At 36.8% G+C, this 21440-nt stretch overlaps 1 protein-coding gene across 7 annotated transcripts; it reads left to right on the top strand.

The window, feature by feature from the left end:
- The first annotated feature begins 346 nt into the window (after positions 1-346).
- LOC127442589 (CREB-regulated transcription coactivator 1-like) lies at positions 347-20765 on the top strand. 7 transcript variants are annotated; one of them, XM_051700740.1, is made up of 15 exons: positions 347-492; positions 2711-2827; positions 2936-3073; positions 3265-3326; positions 4005-4099; positions 4318-4403; positions 4483-4526; positions 5690-5901; positions 6508-6656; positions 8393-8569; positions 9031-9135; positions 10284-10370; positions 13497-13668; positions 14115-14327; positions 14635-20765. In XM_051700740.1, the coding sequence occupies exons 1-14, from the start codon at positions 367-369 to the stop codon at positions 14318-14320; spliced, it is 1776 nt and encodes a 591-aa protein (XP_051556700.1). In that variant the 5' UTR covers positions 347-366; the 3' UTR covers positions 14321-14327; positions 14635-20765. The 7 variants fall into 7 exon arrangements, with proteins under 7 accessions (XP_051556700.1, XP_051556701.1, XP_051556702.1 ...); XM_051700741.1 differs by having other exon boundaries at positions 4339-4403; positions 14115-20765; XM_051700742.1 differs by having other exon boundaries at positions 13497-13641; positions 14115-20765.
- Positions 20766-21440: the final 675 nt, after the last annotated feature.

Below are 21440 nucleotides of genomic sequence, written 5' to 3'. Positions count from 1 at the left end.
CTGTAGATTTCTTCTAAATGAACCAAAACAAGCTAATCTGCATATTTAAACATAATATTTCAGGGGAAAAGACTCTTGATGTAAGTCATTAACTGGGGAAGTTCTGTGATGATATGCTTTAGTTATTTTGTTTATTCTATTCACCTGCAGTGCCTTGTCAAATGTATGCAAATTAGCGCATTTTAATTAGTTAACGCTTTCACGGTTTTACTCCTAAACAAAGTCACTCTTTGGAGTTGGGTGATTAACCAAAGCTTTAAGAATCGGCTCCATCGAGTCTTTAAAAGAGTCGGTTCAAATGAACAATTCGTTCGCGAATCGGACATCTCTACATTGAACCAGAGCGGAGCACAAGAGGAGCGAAACATGGCGACCTCGAATAATCCGCGAAAATTCAGCGAAAAGATCGCGTTGCACAACCAGAAGCAAGCGGAAGAGACAGCAGCGTTCGATGAGGTGATGAAAGACCTGAGTATCACTCGGGCGGCCCGTGTAAGTGTCTGGTTTTTTCTAATATGACAGCATTCGTTAGCAGACCGAGGTGCGGGGCACAATTTGTGTTGATACGACACGCTCTGAACCCGCCTGTCGAGACGTAAACAATAACAAACGCCCCTCTCTAGTCTGCGTTTATCTCTAGCGTTCATTAACGGACAGCCCTCTTATTGTCTTCGTTGGGATATTTAATAATAAACAGACGGTCACGACGAGGAGGCCTTATAAAAGTTGCCATGCTCACAGCTGCAGTGTGAATGGGTTGAGCATGTGTGTTTGACAGCCCACATTAGAGTCTCTCGTCTCGCCATTATAGTAGGCCATATCCATTTAAACGTGTCTGTAATGGACAATTTAGCACATTTCAGATGTATTTCTTTACTGAAGGTTTAAGCATGGATGTTTTTATTGGTGTTTACGTGCAAACTTGTGTTCAATTAATTATTTAGCAATACTCAACAATGTTTTTGCTCAAAACAGCATTCTTTGCTGTGCCCAGTTTCCCGATGCACTTATGTGCCCTTCAAGTGGAGTCGGAAATATCGTAATTACAGTACGAGTTCCCAGCACATGAACGATCAAGCGAAGTCATACTTGCAAGGAATTATAGATGATACACGAGTTACCGAGATGGGATGTTGGAAGGGGCGTGTCGACAGGAAAGATGATGGGAACAAATGATTTTGCAAAAATATTTCAACTTCTGTAATAATATTAATTTGTTATATATGGCAGTCAACTAATGACTCACCTTTCGCAGTTTGTTTTAAGCAAGTTAATAAATAATCTGATAGATCTTTTATTAGGAAGATTGTGGAGTTACAAAATGTACGTACTTGTACAGGTTGTACATTACCTGCCCTGTAATGTCTGAACCAAATCATCCGTTCTCATGCGTGCATTCTTAAAGGAATAGTTCTCCCAAAAATTAAAATCCTCTCATTTACTCACCCTCATGCCATCCCAGATGTGTATGACTTTCTTTCTTCTGCTGAACACAAACTAAGGTTTTCAGAAGAATATTTCAGCTCTGTAGGTCCATACAATGCAAGTGAATGGTGACCAGAACTCCAAATGCTCCAAAAAGGAGATAAAGTCAGCATAAAAGTAATCCATATTTCAGCTCTGAAGTTCCATGTGAATGGTGACCAGACCTTTCAAGCTCCAGAAATCACATAAAGGCAACATAAAAGTAATCCATAAGATTCCAGTGGTTAAATCTATATCTTCTGAAGTTATGCAATTGCTTAACGATGTGAAAGTGGAGATTTATAGTAAAAAAGGACATAAATATTTATCTGTTTCTCTCCCACACTTATTATATCACTTCTGAAGATATGGAGTTAACCACTGGAGTCTTATGGATTACTTTTATGCTGCCTTTATGTGATTTCTGGAGCTTGAAAGGTCTGGTCACCATTCACTTGCATTGAAAGGACCTACAGAGCTGAGACATTCTTGTAAAAATCTTCAATTGTGTTCTGCAGAGGAAAGAAAGTCATACACATCTGGGATGGCGTAAGGGTGAGTAAATGATGAGAGAATTTTCATTTTTGGGCGAACTATTCCTTTAAATCTGATGTGTGTTATGTTTATGGTGTTACTTAAAATGATCTCCTGTATCCCAGCTTAATATGCAGAGTCAGCTATAAGTAAGCCATTCGTAGGTTGATATAATCGAAAGGTGTAGCACTTGGGCTCTGTGGCGCTGTCAACATTCAGCAACATTGTCTTAACCAGTGGTGTGTGTTTTGCGAGGGACTATCTGTTTGTATGACCAGTGGAAGATGGGGGGATTTTTCTAGAACCTGTTTGAAACTGTGATTGCAATTTTGTTTGGTGACACTTGTGGTGTGAAAATTACACACTTCAGCTTTATATGGATGGCCACCAACCACATGACCATGGCCAGTGGAATTGTTTCAATGCCTTTAACACATGCACACAACATGCCATCTTTAGTTTCAGGGTCAGTCCCCCTGGAACAATCTGGGGTTTAGGCCTTGCTTAAGAGCTTAACTGTGAGCAAGCTTTTGGTTACTAACCTAGATATTTAGCTCCTACAGTGGAGAACTCCTTTTCTGCCTCACCTCAGCTGAAACTGTTATCACTAAGTATTGCTTATGGAAATCTTGAATGTTGATAACATTTGAAATTTGGGGTGTTTATTTTAATGTCTCTTAGTTTTATGGGTCGTTTGTTTTCTTTCTTGCAGTTACAGTTACAGAAGACACAGTATTTACAGCTTGGTCAGAACCGAGGACAGTACTATGGTGGCTCTTTGCCAAATGTCACTCAGCTTGGAAACACCACCGTTGACCTTCCCTTTGAGGTGAGGAGAGCTCTGACTGGTGAAACAAAGTTAATAAGGGTATATGCATATAAATAGAGATGTTGAATGTTCATATAATGCTTTTAATTTTTTGTTGGCACTTGGCAGACTGCTTTTCAGAATTCAGGGTTGGACTCGAGTAGAATGACTCGTCACCATGGGCTGGTGGACAGGGTCTATCGGGACCGAAATCGGATCACGTCCCCAAACCGCAGACCCCTCTCTGTGGACAAACATGGCCGACAAATATCCTTTATGAGTTTAATCGTGAATGCAAAGGAGTTTTGGGTGAACAGCAGGCTGTGAAATTTTGTAAGGGCAGAATTCATAGCACTGTTTTTTTAGTCGGTTTCCTGTTTTTACCGGTGAGTGTCAGTGTTTAGGTTTTATCTCTTTGCTTATTCTGACGTTATGATTTCCTTCATTTTGAGTCTCACGTTGATAGCTGTCCATATGCCTCTGTGTATCTGTTACCCCCACCTGATTCCAGCTGGAGGAGGTGAGAGTTTATATCACACAATCTGTTTGCATGTGTGGAAGATCGTACATATGTGCAGGACTAGCAAGCCAGATAGCTCTTTAAATTGAATGTCAATAATTGTATTTCGTAGCTTCTTAAATGAAAGAAAGAGCATGCAGATTATACTCTGTATTATTGTGTTTACTTGTTGTTGTTGTTGTTATTATAATACAGTTTAAGTTTGACGTTAACATTTTGTAAGATGTCTGTTGGCTCTGTTACACCACTTTAATGTTACTGCAATTTCAAATTTTGCTGCTGAGATAGTATCTTTAAACGGTCATTTTGAGCATATCATTGGCCAATGACTTTGCCCGCTTGGCCAACTAAAAGAAGTTGAAGTGTGTAATTTCCAAAATCTACTGATAGCTTTTTTTAACGGAATGCACTTTATCTGTTTTCAGTTATTTTTTGAGTGGTTTTTGAGTAAATATTATGTTTATAATTTTTTTAATCCACTAATTTTATTAATTTAATTTCAGCAATTATGTGTATGTATCATTTACTATCATTAAATTGTATTTTATATACATATACCAGCATTATATCGGCCACCCAGATGAGTAAAAAGTGTAAGAAGCTTTTGTAAAGTGTATGTGGGGCTGTTAACTGGGTCTTTCATTTGCTCTTTATGGTTTCTTTGTGCTTGTTCTGTAGGACCAACTCAGACTCTGCCCTGCACCAGAGCACTTTGAACCCAAACCCACAAGATGCATTTGCAGGAGGATCTCAAGAATTGCAGCTAAAACAAGGTTCATAAAATATTTAGTTTTTTTTTTTTCACCTCTCAATTTCAATACAAGCAAATAATTAATTTGTCTTGTATTTTATTTGGGTTTTCTTGTCATTTAAATTGAGATGCCATAAATCAGTCTTCTAAGGTCAAGTGAAAGATGAAATTAAACTATAACCTGTAGAGGTTTCCCCACACTTGTTCCAATGTATGCTTTCATCCCTCTCTATGTACTAGTTTTTCTTCTCACTGTGCCAGGAACAGGGGAACCAGAAAGTGACATGGACAAAGAAGGTCAAAAACAGATATGGGATCATAAAAAGGTACATTTTAAAAAGTATATTGCTATGCTCTTGTTTTCATGTGTTCTTTTGTTGACATTTGTCATTATTTTTTTCATAGAATACTTCATCAAGGCCCAAGTCAAACAAAATACCTGGAATCAAGTACGTTTGCTTTTTATGTTTTTCAGGTATTTTCTTGTTAAAGCCAACTCAGCATAAAGTAGGTGAATGGACTGGCCTTGCAGCACCTATCAATTGGTGGTTGCAAAGTCAAATGGTTATCAAAGCAAACTCTTATCCATCTCTCAGTCAATCTAATAACCATTTAGACATTGCCAATCCTTTATAACAGTGTTATTTTATCAGATCATAAAAAGTACTGTTAAGGGTTAGGTGTTAGGGGCTCTGTATGTCTTTGCTGGCGGTTTGGAGCTACCGCCTGTTCTTGGAGCTCAGCCTGCAACCATTTCCTTCTCGAGGTTTGCATCAAACTCCCATGAAAATATAAACGAGGATTTTGATAGTAAACGCAAAGCACTTCTTCTCATTTTAAATTAATGACCGTGTATTGGGAAATGTTCTTGGTCATTGCAGGTTCATACACACAGTGTTAATGACACACAGTGACACAGAGGAGAGATGCCCTCTTATTCTACAGTATTTCTGTGGAGATGATAGAATGAAGAAAGAATCTCAAAGGTCTTCTTTCAGGCAAAAAAAAAAAAGGGCTCGTGGGTTTAATCAGAGAGCCTTGAAATAACATGAAAGTAAACAATTTAGAAAAGAAATATTTTACTATATAATATAATATAATATAATAGCTATTCAGATGTGCTGGGTTCAAAAAACAACTGGATAAATGTAAAATTGACCAAGACTGAAGTTGATCTAAAAGAGAGACATATTTTAAGTATTTTGAGATTTAAAATATAATTTTTCATGTTATTCATACGTTTTTAAGCCTTAAAAGAAAATCATATTTCCCTAATTTTGTTTGTTATTATATTTCAACTTAAATATGAAAATGACTTCTTAAGGTGTATGAAGCACACATACATCTTTAGAAGTATGACAGTTAATCATCATAATTGCAATTATTTATTTGACAATTCATCATCAGTTGAGTTTCATAATCATGACAGCCCTACTTCTCATGTTGGTGAAAATACTCTGAAAGCAGTAAACTTAAGGCTTTTCTGAATATGGATGTAATGAAGCAGGTGACATGCTGTAAGAATGATCTGCAGTGTTTACAAAGGGCTTTTTCTGTTGAGCCATATCCAATTACCTCAGTTATTCTAACATCCCTCATGTATTTTTCCCAGCATATTTCCATCTCCAGATCAGGAAATGACTGCATCTTTAATCCCAGTGGCACACAACACAGGCGGCTCTCTGCCAGACCTCACCAACATCCAGATCCCACCTCCTCTTCCCACACCTCTGGACCCTGATGACTCCTCCTCCTCTTTCAGTTGCTCCAACAGCACTGGCAATCTGGCCAACACTCACATGGGCCTCACTTCTGCCAGCCAAGGTGATTCTTACACCCATAGACATTATGATATACACTCCATGTGTATGTAAAGATGTCCTGTGTTATTTTTAGTGCTATTAAATGCTGTTGTAATCATCTGATTACATTTTTGGATTTCTGGACATTTGTTGGCAAGATGAGCACATGCATACAGTGAGGTCCAAAGGTCTGTGACCACTAGTGAAAAACGTACTTTCTATTTTGCATTTTTCTGATTAATACATTTTTATTGCAAATCACATTATAAGCTCAGCAATTTGAATTTGAGTAGTATTTGGTGTGTTCCCCTTTTGCTTTAATGACAGCATGTACTCGAGCTGGCACAGGAACTCCAAGTTTGTTCAAAACCTGATGATTATCCCAGCAAGATTTGAAAATGTTCTAGAGCACACCTGGTGTGCTTCAACGAAAGCATGGACATCTGACCTTTTCTACAAAGGCGTTAGCATGATCAATGTCACACATTGACATGCAGAATTTTAAATATGTCATATTTATTTTACGTGTAACATTTAAAAAACAATTAAATCCTAAAACTTTGTGTTTTACTAGATTTAAATTAGATTTTGAATTCTAAATGGTCTAAATGCCTTCTTGTCTCATCAGGTGTGATGTCAGCACAACCTACAGTGACTGGCAGTGTTCAACGCCGTCATGAGAATGTGGTTCCTCTGATTCTCAACACTGACTCCCAGCAGCATCATAGTCTTCAGCAGCTGTCGCCCACCCTCTCTCCTCCACTCTCTCTTGCACAGGTAACACTTCTCTCAGAATAATTTCAGTCTGTATGGACTAATTTTGTATGTGTTATTACAGAAGGCACATTGAGTTCTTCCTGTTCAGTTGCCTGTTTCAGGAGGGAATGTGAAGGAACATGTATTGTCACCTTGTAGGTGTCACTGTGAGAAATGAAAGGCAGAGGGATACCAGGTTGTAATTTGTTCATTCAATTCACACCTTGAATTCTGCCTGCACTGTAGAGTAGGTCTGCAATTACCCTTTTTGATCTAGCAGGGTTCCCATGGTCATGGAATATCTGGAAATTTCAGGGAATTTATAAATTGTGATTGACAGGCCTAGAAAAATTTTGGAAATTAGTAAAATCTTGGAAGTCTTCTAAAGTTTCTAAAGTAAATAAACGTTTTCTAGTTTTGCTAATATTTAATTGACTATGTTTACATGGAAAGCGGCTTATTTAGAGAAAGTGATGTTCCCGTTTGCATGCACTGTATAAGCGGTGTGCTCTATACTGCTGTATACAGTACATGTGGCTTGGTCGATTAGCATCTTTCTCCACTGCAACATGATTTCCCCTTGTTGCTTGTGTAAATTACAAACATGGCATCCAAGGAAGAATGAGCTTTTTTCCACAGATATCACAGGAATTGCACTGCAACAGTGGGGTTTCCCTCTTATGTAAAACTCGGGATTCCCCCAATGTAGGAGTGCATATTGTATAATTTAATGTGAGGTACAGTCGATATTTTACATTGGTATAAATGGGAATAGTTTACAGTGTATGTGCTTTCCCACTGTACTCCCAGAAATGTTCAGTTCTTTCCACTGTGTTGACTTGTGGTGGGTCTTTATTCTATGATGTTTGTTATCCAGTCTGTTCACACACTTGAGCACTTCTCAAAAACCTGTAAGAATGCCTCGTGTTTGCATGGCCCCAAAAGCCATATTCTCTGGGAGAAACCCAGGTGTGTTAAAATGCCTTCTCTTCATCCTTTAAAAGGATAGTTCACCCAAAAATGAAACTTCTCTCATCATTTACTTACCCTCATGCAATCTCAGATGAGTATGACTTTCTTTCCTCTGCTGAACACAAATTAAGATTTTTAAAAGAATATTTCAGCTCTATAGGTGATTACAATGCAACTGAATGGTGGCCTTAACTTTGAAGGTCCAAAAAGCACATAAAGCCAGCATAAAAGTAAGCCATACGACCCCAGTGGTTAACTCCATATCTTCAGAAGCGATATAGTAGGTGTAGGTGAGAAACAGATTAATTTGAAGTACTTTTTACTATAAATTCTCCTCCCTGCCCAGTTGAAGCATGCAAATCGGTGAAAACAAAAGAAGAAAAATGTAGACATGAAAGTAGAGATTTATAGTGAAAAAAGGACCATTTTCTTAATTGCATGTAAATGTGGTCATTGGCTAGAAATTGCTCTCTGTGAGTGCTTGTGCAGAGTAAAACTTGCCCGCAAGTTGAAAACATCAGTCTGTCCATTAAGGGTCTTGTTGGAGAATTTGTTGTACAGTAGTAATTATAGTCGTTTAAAATTATTAATACCAAATATTGGTTTCTGGCGTACAAATGCCCTTACAATCTATATAAAATGATATCTAAAAGATCTTGAGAGGTCATAGAAAATTCATGGACATTTAATGGTCAAAAAGTGTGGGAACCCTGTCTTGGAGGTTTGGGATATTAAACTCACTCGGATACTGAAAGACTGTCTCTATCTGGATCCATGTTAAATAGGTGGAGACGATAGATGCCATGATGCTGGAGCAACAGTTGGCTCAGTATGCTTTCTTCAGTCAGCCATCCACACAGATGCAGGGAGTCAGTGGCCTTCTTCAGCTCCAGCAGAACACTCAGCTGCCACCTGTCTCTAGCAGCCAGACACAGACCTCTGTGGGCATTGATATTAACATGGTAAGGTCACATCTCAACCTTCAGATCCTTAGATCTGCAGTGGCTTTCTAGAACTCGGTCATGTAGGTCTCTCAAATAGATTGTGCACTGATAAAATCATTTTTAAAAAGATAAAATAAGTCTTAACAGCATTGTTTATGGTTCCTAAGAAAGAAGACTTTGTCTCTTTTAAGTTCTCGACTTGCTTTTTTTAAAGTTTGTCTCAGTCTTGACAATACCCTAATGAAGAGACCTGGATATCGGTACTTTCAATTAAAGCAGGGAAAAATATTTCCTTTATAAAGATGTAGCAGTCTGATAAGTTGATGTCCTGATTATAGAATGCTGGCTGCAAAATTGTAATTACAAAGACTACATTTTGTAACTGTTATTCGAGAGAAACTCCAACAATGCAGAAAAGTTGCCTTTCAGAGGTCCCCTACAGGGGCTCTGTTGGTCTAACCTGGTGTTGTCCCATGTAGGCTGCTTCCCTCCAGCAGTACCGCTGTAGGGTGGGGTCTTCAGCCAATCAGTCTCCGACTTCTCCAGTCTCCAATCAAGGCTTCTCTCCGGGGGGCTCGCCTCAAGTAAGGGCGAATCCAGCAGCTGCTGCTTCCTCCCTGTAGTTTGTTTTGTTTGGAGCTGATCTGGAGCCTGTCCTATTAGCCGCTCTGTGTGTCCTAGTCCAGTCGTGTCTCCTAGTCTCTCTGATCCCAGCTGCTTCAGTGTGTGTCTGAGCACCACCTTAGCCTTTCTGTGTATCATTTTGAGTAGCATTATATTGTAATGTATGCCATACTCGGTAAAAGTACCATTCCTGTTACACGTCCTCTTACTGAATCATGTGCATATTATGCCATTTGTTTGGTTGTCAGTTTGAAGCTTGGAACACAGTTGTGATCCTTTGAAATGTTAAGAATGATTGTAAGAAAATGTGAAGTTTTGAATTACAGATAGGCTGAGTAATAATAGTCAGATAATAGACAATTGTGTCGTTCTTTGTATTATACTTGCTAGTTGATATCATCACACATGATGTACTGTATCTTAAAGTCTTTGAAACTCTGAACACTGGACCAAATTCCACTCACTAATGTGACCGAATCAACAGTCTGCGTGTGGCACGTTTTCTTATAAAAATCATTCACAAATTTTTGCTTTAAGGTTTAGTTGGAAGCCACTTTTATTGTTATAGTTATTTTCCTTTACTATTTGTAGTGTTATGTTCAGGAAGAGATATTTAGTTGCTCGCTTCTCAATAGAATTTTGCTGTGTTCCCTTCCTTTAATTAACTCCTTCCTGTTGTTCTCTAAATGCAATTACAGAAGATCAGCAATGATAGTCACAGTTTGAGCCAGTGCTAGAGAACGGGACTGTAGTCATGTGGAATTTGAGGTTTTTGGTATAGGTATATTTGCTCACCTGTTCTTATATGCTATCTTATATACAGTACAAGATGTTGAATTTCTGTACAGTATGCGTGCAGGCTGCAGCATGTTTTTCATTCAGAAATGACCCTTTGTCTTCATGTCAACCACGGTTATACACAGTTAGTGTTTTAATTTTTCTCTTATCATGAATTGTGACACAAAACCCGATTTTGTGTAATGTGACGTTTTATATGGGAATTGACATCCTCTCATGGGCTTATTAGTATGTTAGGCCTTTGTGATAGTGACCTCTCTACTGATTATTATCCTTCTCATGAATGGTTATTTTTGATATGTTGTTTTAGCACTCCTCCATTCTTGGAAGTGTCTTTGCTGATGCCTTTTATGACCAGCAGCTGTCTCCTCGGCAGACCAGTGCTTTGTCTCAGCAGGTAAGGCCACTGTGCCCTGTATATATAACCTCAAGTACCTTAACTGTTCAAGCCCATTCAGACATTTTTGTGGCCACTGATCATGTGTATAAATAACTGTAATGTTTTAGTGTAGTTCTAGGAAGACCCCAGCCACTATGATCTGTTTCATCTAGAGATGAAAAGACAGAACAGGTCCAGGAAGAATTTCTCCTTGCCCCTTACATGTACCGTCCACTAGAGGGCAGCTGCAACTTTTTAGAGAAATGGGCTTCCTAAAGACTTTGCTCTGACCTTGTTTAAGCCTACAACTGTATTAAATTGCACTGTTAAATGGCTGGCCTTTAAAACATGGAGCTCTGTCACGGTGGGAAATGAGACACAACACAAGAGAGACGTATGCTAATGTGGACACACTCAAAAAAATTATTTTAAGATGTACGCATTTTAGTTTAGAACAAAATTCCATCAAATTTAATCGAGTAATCTTTTTAATACAATTTAAAAAATCTAAATATTTTAAGTTTTATAACTTTAATATTGTTAAACATTACACATTTCAATTTGATGGAACTGTGTTATAAAATTAAAATGTGTAATTCTTAGAAATATGCCTCTTTTTTTTTTTTTTTTTGGTGTAGCTTCAAATCCAGCCTGGATCCTGTTCCCCTACTTTCTCCCTCTATTTTCCTGTCTTCTCTCTTATGTCCTATACACAGGGATCCCAGTCTTTCCACACTAAAAACATTCAAAAGTTGATGTGGAGGCGGGGGCGTGGTCGAGCACTGAATTGTGAATGGAGAGGGAGGTCGGCGGGAGACAGCGTTACAAAACCGTGCACAGCGGATATTTATTTTAGTTTCTAGCTTTTCAGCGATCTTTTTCAAAACAACATAAACACACACACACACACAGGTCTGGGTCTCTCTCCTCCTCTGAGGCTCTCGTCTCCCCTTTATCTGTCTCGAGCCGCTCACTGCAACACAGAACAGCTGTTAGAGAAATTTTGCGCAGGTGTGAGTCCTGACCATTCCCCTCTCCCAACCTCACTCTTCATTCACAAATCTGCACTTGACCACGCCCCCGCCTCCACAGTTGACTACTCGATTGATTGAGTCGTTCCCTGAATTAAACTGATTAATGACGTCAGTAAGAATTAACTTAATTAAATTTTGATTTGCTGTTTAAATGTTGTTGTTTCTACTCCATAATTTCAATTGAAATTTAGGTTATACAGTAACACAGCTTAAATAATGAAGATTATAACTGATTTTAGGTCAGTCATTAAATATACGTATTTCCCCACAGAAATGCATAGAAACTTGTACTTCATTTGTACATGCACAAGGAGAAATGAAATAGTGTTTACAGGGTCCGATTTGACTAAAGGGGACACAGATCACCGTAATGGTGACACCACACAGAACCACTATTTGCAACAAAACAACATAAATAATACTACATGAGCTAAAACCTCTATGAATTCTTAATAACAACTATTTAAATGCCCCCATATGTTCCCTTTGATCAAGCAAACATAATTACAGGGGTGTAAAAAGTACTCAGAAATTATAAGTGAAAGTATGGATACTGAGTGAAAATTTCACTCAAAAGTCCAAATATCTAGCCAAAAACATACTTGAGTGAAAGTCAAAAAGTATTCACATTAAATTGTACTTAAGTATTAAGTACTGTCTTCCTAACTAGAATGAAATCAAGAGAGGAGATTGTGTGAGAGAGGACGTTGTTAAATTTGATTGGTTTGTTAAGTCACCTTTTTACAGTCTTTGACGACTGTCATATTTCTCCCCCAGTGGCATTCTCAACCTGGTCATAGAATCATCTTACAATAACTACATTTTTGCAAAATAATTTTTCATGTGGCGTTATGTACGTAACACAGCAATTTCCTGGTGGAATGAACACTGGAGGTGCTAAAACAACATATACACACACACTAATGGCCAAAAGTTTGGAATAATGTACAGATTTGGTTTCGGAAGGAAATTGGTACTTTAATTCACCAAAGTGGCATTCAACTGATTACAAAGTATAGTCATTACTGATGTAAAAAACAGCACCAATTCCGCCTCTGCAGATGGTGAGAACTCCACACAGCCACCATGCGTCACTTCATTTAAAATGACTGATCTCTGGTCTGTCATTTGTCTGATGCAGTGAAAAGGCAGCTTTAATCCAGTAAGATAAAAGAAAATGATCTGCAAAAATGTAGTGAGTACTTTTCAAGTGTAAATAAAATTTTAAGGAGTAAAAAGTACTATTTTTTTCTTTGGAAATGTAATTAAGTAAAAGTACAAGTATTCCATTGAGACTGCACAAATTCCAAAAAATAATACTTAAGTAGAAGTATTTTTACTCAAATACTTTACACCCCTGCATGATTAAATAATGCATGCGCAATGAATTATGGGTGTTCCCCATAGCCTCAATTTTGTACTTAATACTTTGAGTTATTAACACTTAAAAGTTTAAGTAAAATAAGTTCAAGGAACATAGATGTTTGCGTTCTGAGCCCAAAACTTGACATTTCAAGTAATGTTTAATTAAGACAACTTTTTTTTCCAGTAATGACAACAATAGGGTTTACAGTGCAAAGTCACAGAAAACCTGGAAGTATTATGCTCTAAAATATTTCATAGGCTAGAAATGACTCTCTTTGAGTGCAATATCTATAACGTGAATTTGAAAAATCCTTATCCCGTAATCATGAGCGAATGACAATGTCAGGGAAAGTTATTGGTCAAATGGTGTGGGAACCCTGCATTCAACAAAGGCAAAAAGCCTGTCAATAAATAATAAATGAATAAAATAAGATGACTTCTGTTTCCTAAATAATTCAGAAACACTGCTGTCTTGGAGTTTATATTTTCCATTCATAAATAATTTTGGGGAAACTTGACTAAAGCATATGGAGTTTGTGAGAACTGCTCACTTCAGGTAATGAAGCATATAAGCGGTTCCAAGTTCAGAGTTGCAAAAAGAACACCGTACTCATACAGTTGTAGTGTTACATGCAATTTGAGATATAATTTTTCTTTCTTTTGCTTGTCTCTCACCTGTTTGCAAGAAATTGAGATTCTTTCAACCCACAATTCTGATAGTAATTCAATTGTTGTGATTCTTTAGCTGGAGCAGTTCAACATGCTTGAGAATCCCATCAGTCTGTACAGTGAGGGTTCTACTCTGAACTACTCTCAAGCTGCAATGCTCAACTTGACTGGGAGCCACGGCAACCTGCAGGACGCACAGCAGCTAGGCTACAGCAGCCATGGTAACATCCCCAACATCATTCTCACAGGTATTGCACCTGAGCAAGTTAGATATTGCATAATATTGCCTGTACCTTTGCCATACATAATGCTAGACTGCATGACCCCTTGCAGAATATGTAAGAAGTTTAACATTTTTTAAAAATGAAAGAGTGTTTTTTTTAATACTGTCATGAAGACGCTGCATGACAGATATTTAAGTATATTCCACAAAACAAAATAATAAACGCAATTACCCAAATTATCCTGTTTTTAAAGTTTAAACACCCTTCGTTCTTAATGTTGCGTGTCTCCTTGAGCAAATGTAAATAGTTGTAAAGTCAAATAGCTTCATCTGGGCAGTATTACAAATAAACAATTTTATGATTCCTCTTTTGAAATTTTTTATTTGTGCATTCTACAAGGGGTATGTCATTTTATGAGCTGAACTGTCCCTTTGGCGTTAGTTTAGCGTATTATATTGCCCATCTTGTAGTTACAGGAGAGTTTCACCCCAGCCTTTCCAAAGAGTTCTCTGACTGTCTGACAGGTGATGTGAGCTTTGACGCAGATTCCCAATTCCCCCTGGATGAGTTGAAAATCGATCCACTAACTCTAGACGGCCTGCACATGCTCAACGATCCTGACATGGTCCTTGCCGACCCTGCGACAGAAGATGCTTTCCGGATGGACAGGCTGTAATCTTTAGGTATATACTGTTCATTTGTCTTTCTTTGAGATTGGTGTGGTTAAGTGGGAGAGAAGCTGTCATCTCTACAGCATGTCTGGGGAACACCTGACCCTGTTTCTCAAAACCCTCCCTCCGGGAATACGGGTGGTCAATGACACTGCTGAGAATGTTGCCACAGTATGCTGTCACATCTAATGAATCCACCTTTTGAGAAAGCAGCCCAGCATTTCTGTAATACTCGCACCTCAACAATTGTGGTTCTTTTAGCTCTATATAAATGATTGCGACAACACTATGTAAGCTCCCTTCATTTCATTTCCTGTAGAAGCCCCCCCCCTCCTCCTCCTCGGCAGCACCAATCACATCCTTCTGATGCCCGCAGGCTCACCTATCACTAGGTCATACATGCCTGTGTTACATGCCACTTTTAAAGATTAATATTTATTTATGCACTTTTATACATGCATATGCTACCAAAAACATTGTTTGCCATGAGCTGTTTTTAATTTATTTTCTTAAACAAATGTTTCTTGTTCATAAGACCAGTAACGGTGAAAAAGGAGTGTTAATCCTCCCCATTTTAAGGGCAGTATTGTAGTTCTCATGCATTACATGCAACACATTTTCACTTTCCACATGAACACTAATGTACCTGAAGACAGCTACAGTTGTTCAGTGCAGTCTGAACTTATGATTGTAATGTTTTTAAATGTCTAGTTTTGTCACACTTTGCTGAGATGCAGTGGTACAGCTTAAGGCTAATGTGGCTAAAAATGACAAAGCACTGTGTAATGATTGTGGTCAAATTAATCTGCATCAATTGGAAATTCTAATATCCTTTGTGCATAAAGGAATATTCGGGGTTCAATACAAGTTAAGCTCAATCGACAGCATTTGTGGCACAATGCTGAGTACCGTAAAAATTAATTTTGACTCGTCCCTCCATTTCTTTAAAAAAAGCAAACATCTGGGTTACAGTGAGGCACTTACAATGGAGGTGAATGGGGCTAATGCGTAAACATCGTAAACAAAAGTATTGACTCAAAAAAGAAAACAATATGCATCATAACATGATTTTAGTGTGATAAAATTGCTTATTAACTACATTTCTGTGTGAAGTTTTATCCAGTTTTACAACTTTGTTCCCATGACGTAATACCATAAACACTAAAACCCTAAAAAGACAGAAAAGTCTATTTAAACAACTTAACAGCTCTGTTTTAGTTGTTTTAACCGAAGAATTAATGTAAGTGATTTTATCAAATTAAAAGCTTCATATTTCTCTTTAAACCCTCCAAGAATTGACCCCATTCACTTCCATTGTAAGTGTCTCACTGTAACCTTGATTTGGGCTTTTTTTAAAGAAAAGGAGAGACGAGTCGAAATTAATCAACATTATGCCAGAAATGCTGTCTGTTGAGCTTAAAACACATCCAGACCTTTAAACGTGCAGAATATGCACATGATTACAATGTAAAAAGCACTAAATAAAAAAGTTAGCAGATCTGTAAACATCTGTCTAGCAGTTCTGTATGCACTAGAAAACCTTTTCATGCCATTGAAATGGTTCATTTTGAATCAGTAGACCTAGACATTCAATGTACAGTGTGGATGTAATGTGACGATATTGCTCTTTATGTACAGCCATGTTATCTATAAATGCAGTGTACATGGTACAATCAATGTAATGCTGAAAACTTTTAGGTCAGATTTCTTTGTTTACTTGTAAAGAAACGTGAAGCCACACTACAAGATCATAATGAACATTTGCATGTATGTATCAAAACTAGTCACTGTGATAACCAGATTCTGCCTTGCATTGAGAAGATGCGGTTTTTTTCAATTCTGTTGTGTGAAGATGTACTCTGTAGCTGAAGGTTTGTTTTCTGTTTATGGAAGAATTTGGTACTGTAAAATATGCTGTTAACTCATAACAAAAGGGTTGTCTTTGCACTCATATTTGTCCTTTGTTGTTTCATGATATCATATGCCCAAAAGGGGAGGTTTACTACTCTTTTTAATTTTGTCACATTCATCTTTCCTCATATTTCCTCAGAATTTTTATACTCGTACCACTTTTGTAAGTGTGAGAATTTTGTTTACAAAACCATTTGAAAAGAACATTAATACGATCTTGATGTATAAATTAACTAACAAAATGTTAAATATATAAAAAATATTTTGAGAAAGTTTGTTATCCATGGAAAATTTGTCTCCATATAAGGGGATAATCAGATTTGGAATAATACCTATGCAAAGCATAATCAAACATACTAGAACACGAAAATATATATTAAAAAAATGACTCAAAGTACAGTAGCTTTTCTAGCATCTGTGGGTTCTGAGTCCATGCAGCTGCATTTTAATTATCTTGTATGGATTGCTTTGTCTATTTCCAGCAAAAAAGGACAAAAGAGAAGCAATTTGTGGATGAAAAAAGTTTTTAATTCTCCGTTTTGCTAAGGGATTCTTCCCACAAGGGATCTGATTGCATTGTGTACATTATCTGTCACAGAAGCATAACCAACATGTGCTTTGACTATTATTGTCATGAGGATCATGCTTCATATGTTCAAAATGTGATATAATTGACAGGAAGGATGTGTCAGGTAATCAGTTACTCTTATATTTCTTTACTTGACTGCCTCATTGAGAGAACAGCTTTGCTGAAACCAGAATGTATTTTATCACTTTTTATGTAGGACCAAACATATTACTGAAACTAGCATTATTTTTGTTACTGTGACATTTGTGCACATTTCCATGTGTTGAATAGTTGCCCTGCATTGTTGTGGCCCCTCCATTTCACTTGTAAAAGGCTGCATTGTACAGATGCTCATGTCTCCCTTTTTTTTTTGTTTCATGTCTGACCATCACAAGTATTGGTGATTACAAGCTCTGCACTTTTATCTCTTTGGCATTTTATTTTTCATCTCTATATTTGTACTCATTTCCATGAACTTACTGCATAATATCAGTTCCTACATTTACTTGGCACTTTAACCGATATTCAGTTCATTTTTTTTCATACTTTTCTCACCCCTCTGAGTGACTGTTAAGTGCACTGGGTCTATTTTCCTCCCATGTTTGGCCGACTTTGCCTTTTTCTCTAAGACAAGTATTTTTGAAAAGGAAAAAGTATCTGTTGTCTACTTATGATTTATACTTGGTCAACGCAAAAAAGATAACTTTTTTATGTAGTATTAGACAAGTATGAAAGTTCCCCAATGTTAACAAAATGCATTAATGAAGGCAAGTTGCTTTTCTGCATCTCAATTCTGCATAGACCAGTTTTACCTTTATAAAGCTTTCATCTTTGGATTGAGGTGTATCATCACCATGAATTGAAAAGTCCATAAAATGTCTGGCTAATAAGGAAGAGCATGCAGAAAAGAAAAGGCTCTTCATCAATGTAACCCCCAACTTATTCAGTCTCTAATGTATGCACAGCCTTCACATAAATGTACATAAATGCTACACTTATAAATTTCTCTATTTTAAAAATCTAACATTAGTGCTTAAAATATCAGGAGTGTGTAAAAAAAAAAAAAAAAAAAGTACATAAATGAACAATATGGAACTGTATGTTTTTACATTATAAAATGCTTGAAGTGGACGCTATACTGTTTCTCTGTTCAGGGGTTTCACACTTTCCTCTAACTAATGGTTTAAATACACAAATCTATGTTCATTATAAAGTGAGCTCACATTTACAGCCAAGTTGTTAAAGAAGAATCCTTGCTGCAAATATACATGCAGTTTTGCTTTTCAGCTTCTATACACTGAACCTTGTTAAACCTTTGTGAAATAATTTCCTCTAATGTCTTTGTTTTGTGTTGGGTGCAGTAGACCTATTTGTTTCTGGCAGATATTCTTTTGCTTTGTTTTCTTATGTATGTGTATTTAAAATTTGATGTTTAATACTGTAAATGTCGTCTTCACAAGCTCAAGTTCTGTTTGCTGCAGTGTATTGTTGTAGATCTGTGGTTTCTTTGCTATGGTTTCTTTATCCACTCATTTCTGAGATTTCCAAATATCTGACAATTTGCTATAGATTTATTTAAGTTAAAAAATGTCCTCAACGGAGAAGAAAAAAAAAAGATATTTTACAGTAAACAATTGAAAATGGCATTTTACACTTTACAATTGTAAACTGCAACAATTCATAGAATTTCTCTAACTTCTCTATCTGATGTTCCAAACTGACTCTTGTCTCTAAGAGCAAACCAAGTTGAAATTATTATTTATATTTGAAATATGAAGATCTAAAGGTTAGTTTTATGGTTATCCTGTAACATAATATCTGGGTATGAATGGAAATAAAGTATCATAAAAACAAACCATTTTTCAAGTCACATAGGGCTGCATTATTAGATTCCGCTAATTTGCACCGATAAACACACCTTAAATACATTGCCCTACAAAGACAAAACACAATAACAATGCCAACCATAAAACTGAGAAAAGGGCTTAATTTCCTTTTATCTTTGTTTGTGTTGAACATACACACATGGTAATGCACTAGATATACCTGAATCTGAGCATAGTTGAGTCAAACCACAGCCTAAAAGACCTGAATATAACTCAAAAGCTACTGTTTTTTTCTTTGCATGGCAGTAAACAATAGAATGTTTTATGTTTGTTTATTTGCTTGTTTGTTTTCCCAAACAATAACAAGTGTGGTAATTTTTAGTTGTGATGCTTTTCTTGCATCGAGTGTGCCAATAGATTAGACTTTTCTCCCCAATTTTGGAATGCCCGATTCCCAATGCGCTCTAAGTCCTCGTGGTGATGTTGTGACTCGCCTCAATCCGGGTGGTGGAGGACGAATCTCAGTTGCCTCTGCGTCTGAGATCGTCATTCCGTGCATTTTATCACATGGCTTGTTGAGCGCGTTACCATGAAGACGTAGAGCATGTGGAGTCTTCATGCTATTCTCTGCAGCATCCACGCACAATTCACCACGTGCCCCACCGAGAGCGAGAACCACATTATAGTGACCACGAGGAGGTTAACCCAACGTGACTCTACCCTCCCTAGCAACCGGGCCAATTTGTTTGCTTAGGAGACCTGGCTGGAGTCACTCAGCACGCCCTGGATTCGAACTCGCGACTCCAGGGGTGGTAGTCATCATCAGTACTCGCTGAGCTACCCAGGCCCCCCGTTGAGTATACCAGTAGATTTGATTTGATCATATTCAACCTTGTTCAGAATTATTTGTGTTTGATTTATTTTTTCACTCTTTTTAAAAGATAAGGCCTACTCATTCTTGGAATAGTTAGTTTTTTCATTCCAGGAAAGTAGTTTGCATACCAATCATTTGCCAAAATGTCCATTTCAAATGGCCAGACAAATAAATTGTGACGGAAATTGTATACATTTCTCTATAATGGACAAGCCATTGCAAAAAGCCAAAGTTTGTTATTTTTAGCTTTTTAAAATAAGTATAGCTTTTAAATGCTTTAGCTACAGTTATTTTTCTTCAATATAAAGATATATGTAGATACTTTTGAATAATTGTCATTTTACAGCAGTGGCTGGCTGTCCCTAGTCTTTGTTGACAACAGTAAAAATGCACTTAAAGAAATCATATTTTAGGACAACCTTATTTAAAAAAATATTAAGAAGTTTTTTATCGTGATGAATAATCTCTCCATGGCCAACCATTTACTATATCTCCTAAGCCTTTAACAATAAAACTTGCTTTATTTTGGGTGGATTTTTGCTGCATGGTACTGAATATTAAAATACTCATAGGTCTTGATGTGTTGTCCTGCTTTTCTGCCGTTATCAAGCTCTGAGAACTGCGTATTTCATTACTATAACTCCTGCAACTGGAAATATCATTTTTGACAGTGTTTTTTTGGTATGCTTTTTGTTTGTTTTCATTAAGTACAAAAAACTATGTTATAGTGCTAGAGAGGTGATATAATGCAACCTAGTGCAGGGTTAAAATGTGCACACAAAAAACTCTAAAATCCTCTGACAGTATGTGCATATGAATGTGAACAGTCTCGTGGTTCATATTTCTACAAAGGCAGCTAATTTCTATTTTTTTTTTCAATGTATGATAATTGAGATGTTGCACATACATTTGACTGCAAAGTTCAGACATTAATCCAATTTTTTTGCAACAGGACATACTTACCAAATATGCAAACCTAGCTTTCAGGAACATAGCTTTGCAGCTTTGTGGTGGTTTTGTTTATCCGACCCTTTAAAAATGAATGGAAAATATGTTTCATGTACAAAGTGTTTTCTATGAAATATATATTAAAAAAAAAAAGACGTTATAAAACAACGTGGGCTGTGTAAACGTGCTACTTATTTAAAACAAAATTTATCAAGCTTAAATTCCATTGTCCTTACTGTATTTTTCGGTGTGGAAGCTTAAGTCTTTGTACCTTTGCATAAATATTTGTTTATTGAATTGAATAAAAATGTCAAAAAAGCTTATCTAATTTGTTTGTGCTCTGTTTTCCCTCTATGCTCTTTGATGTTTTGCCTGTGCTTATAACTTATACTTTTTATTATTATCTGTTGGAGGAACATTGCTTTGTGTTTGAAGAATGCACATGTACTGGGGTGATTCTCACAAAACGGGTCAAGACAAGGTCCTGGTCATAATTAAAGGAATATTCCAAGTTCAGTACAAGTTAAGCTTAATAGATAGCATTGGTGGCATAATGTTGATTACCACAAAACATTTATTTTGACTCGTCCCTCCTTTTCTTAAAAAAAAGAAAGAAGCAAAAATTGAGGTTACAGTGAGGCACTTACAGTGGAAGTGAATGGAACCAATTTTTTTCTGGAGGGTTTAAAGGCAGAAATGTGAAGCTTATAATTTTATAAAAGCACTAACATTAATTCTTCTTTTAAAACTCCTGATTTAGGCTATTTAAGCTGTTTAAGTTGTTTAAATCATTGTTTTCACTGTTGTTTTAGGGTTTATGTTGTCGTGGCAATGAAACTGGATATAACTATTTTTTTAATAGCGATTTTATGACACTAAAATCATGTTAACATGCAAATTGTTTATGACTTGTGGCTATACTTTTAGAACAGTGAGTATTTTAATGTTTACAGATTGGCCCTATTCACTTCTATTGTAAGTGCCTCACTGTAACCTCG

The sequence above is a fragment of the Myxocyprinus asiaticus genome, chromosome 6 (assembly GCF_019703515.2).
Source record: "Myxocyprinus asiaticus isolate MX2 ecotype Aquarium Trade chromosome 6, UBuf_Myxa_2, whole genome shotgun sequence".
In the NCBI taxonomy this organism is placed as follows: domain Eukaryota; kingdom Metazoa; phylum Chordata; class Actinopteri; order Cypriniformes; family Catostomidae; genus Myxocyprinus; species Myxocyprinus asiaticus.
This window is presented reverse-complemented; position numbering and strand designations above follow the sequence as displayed.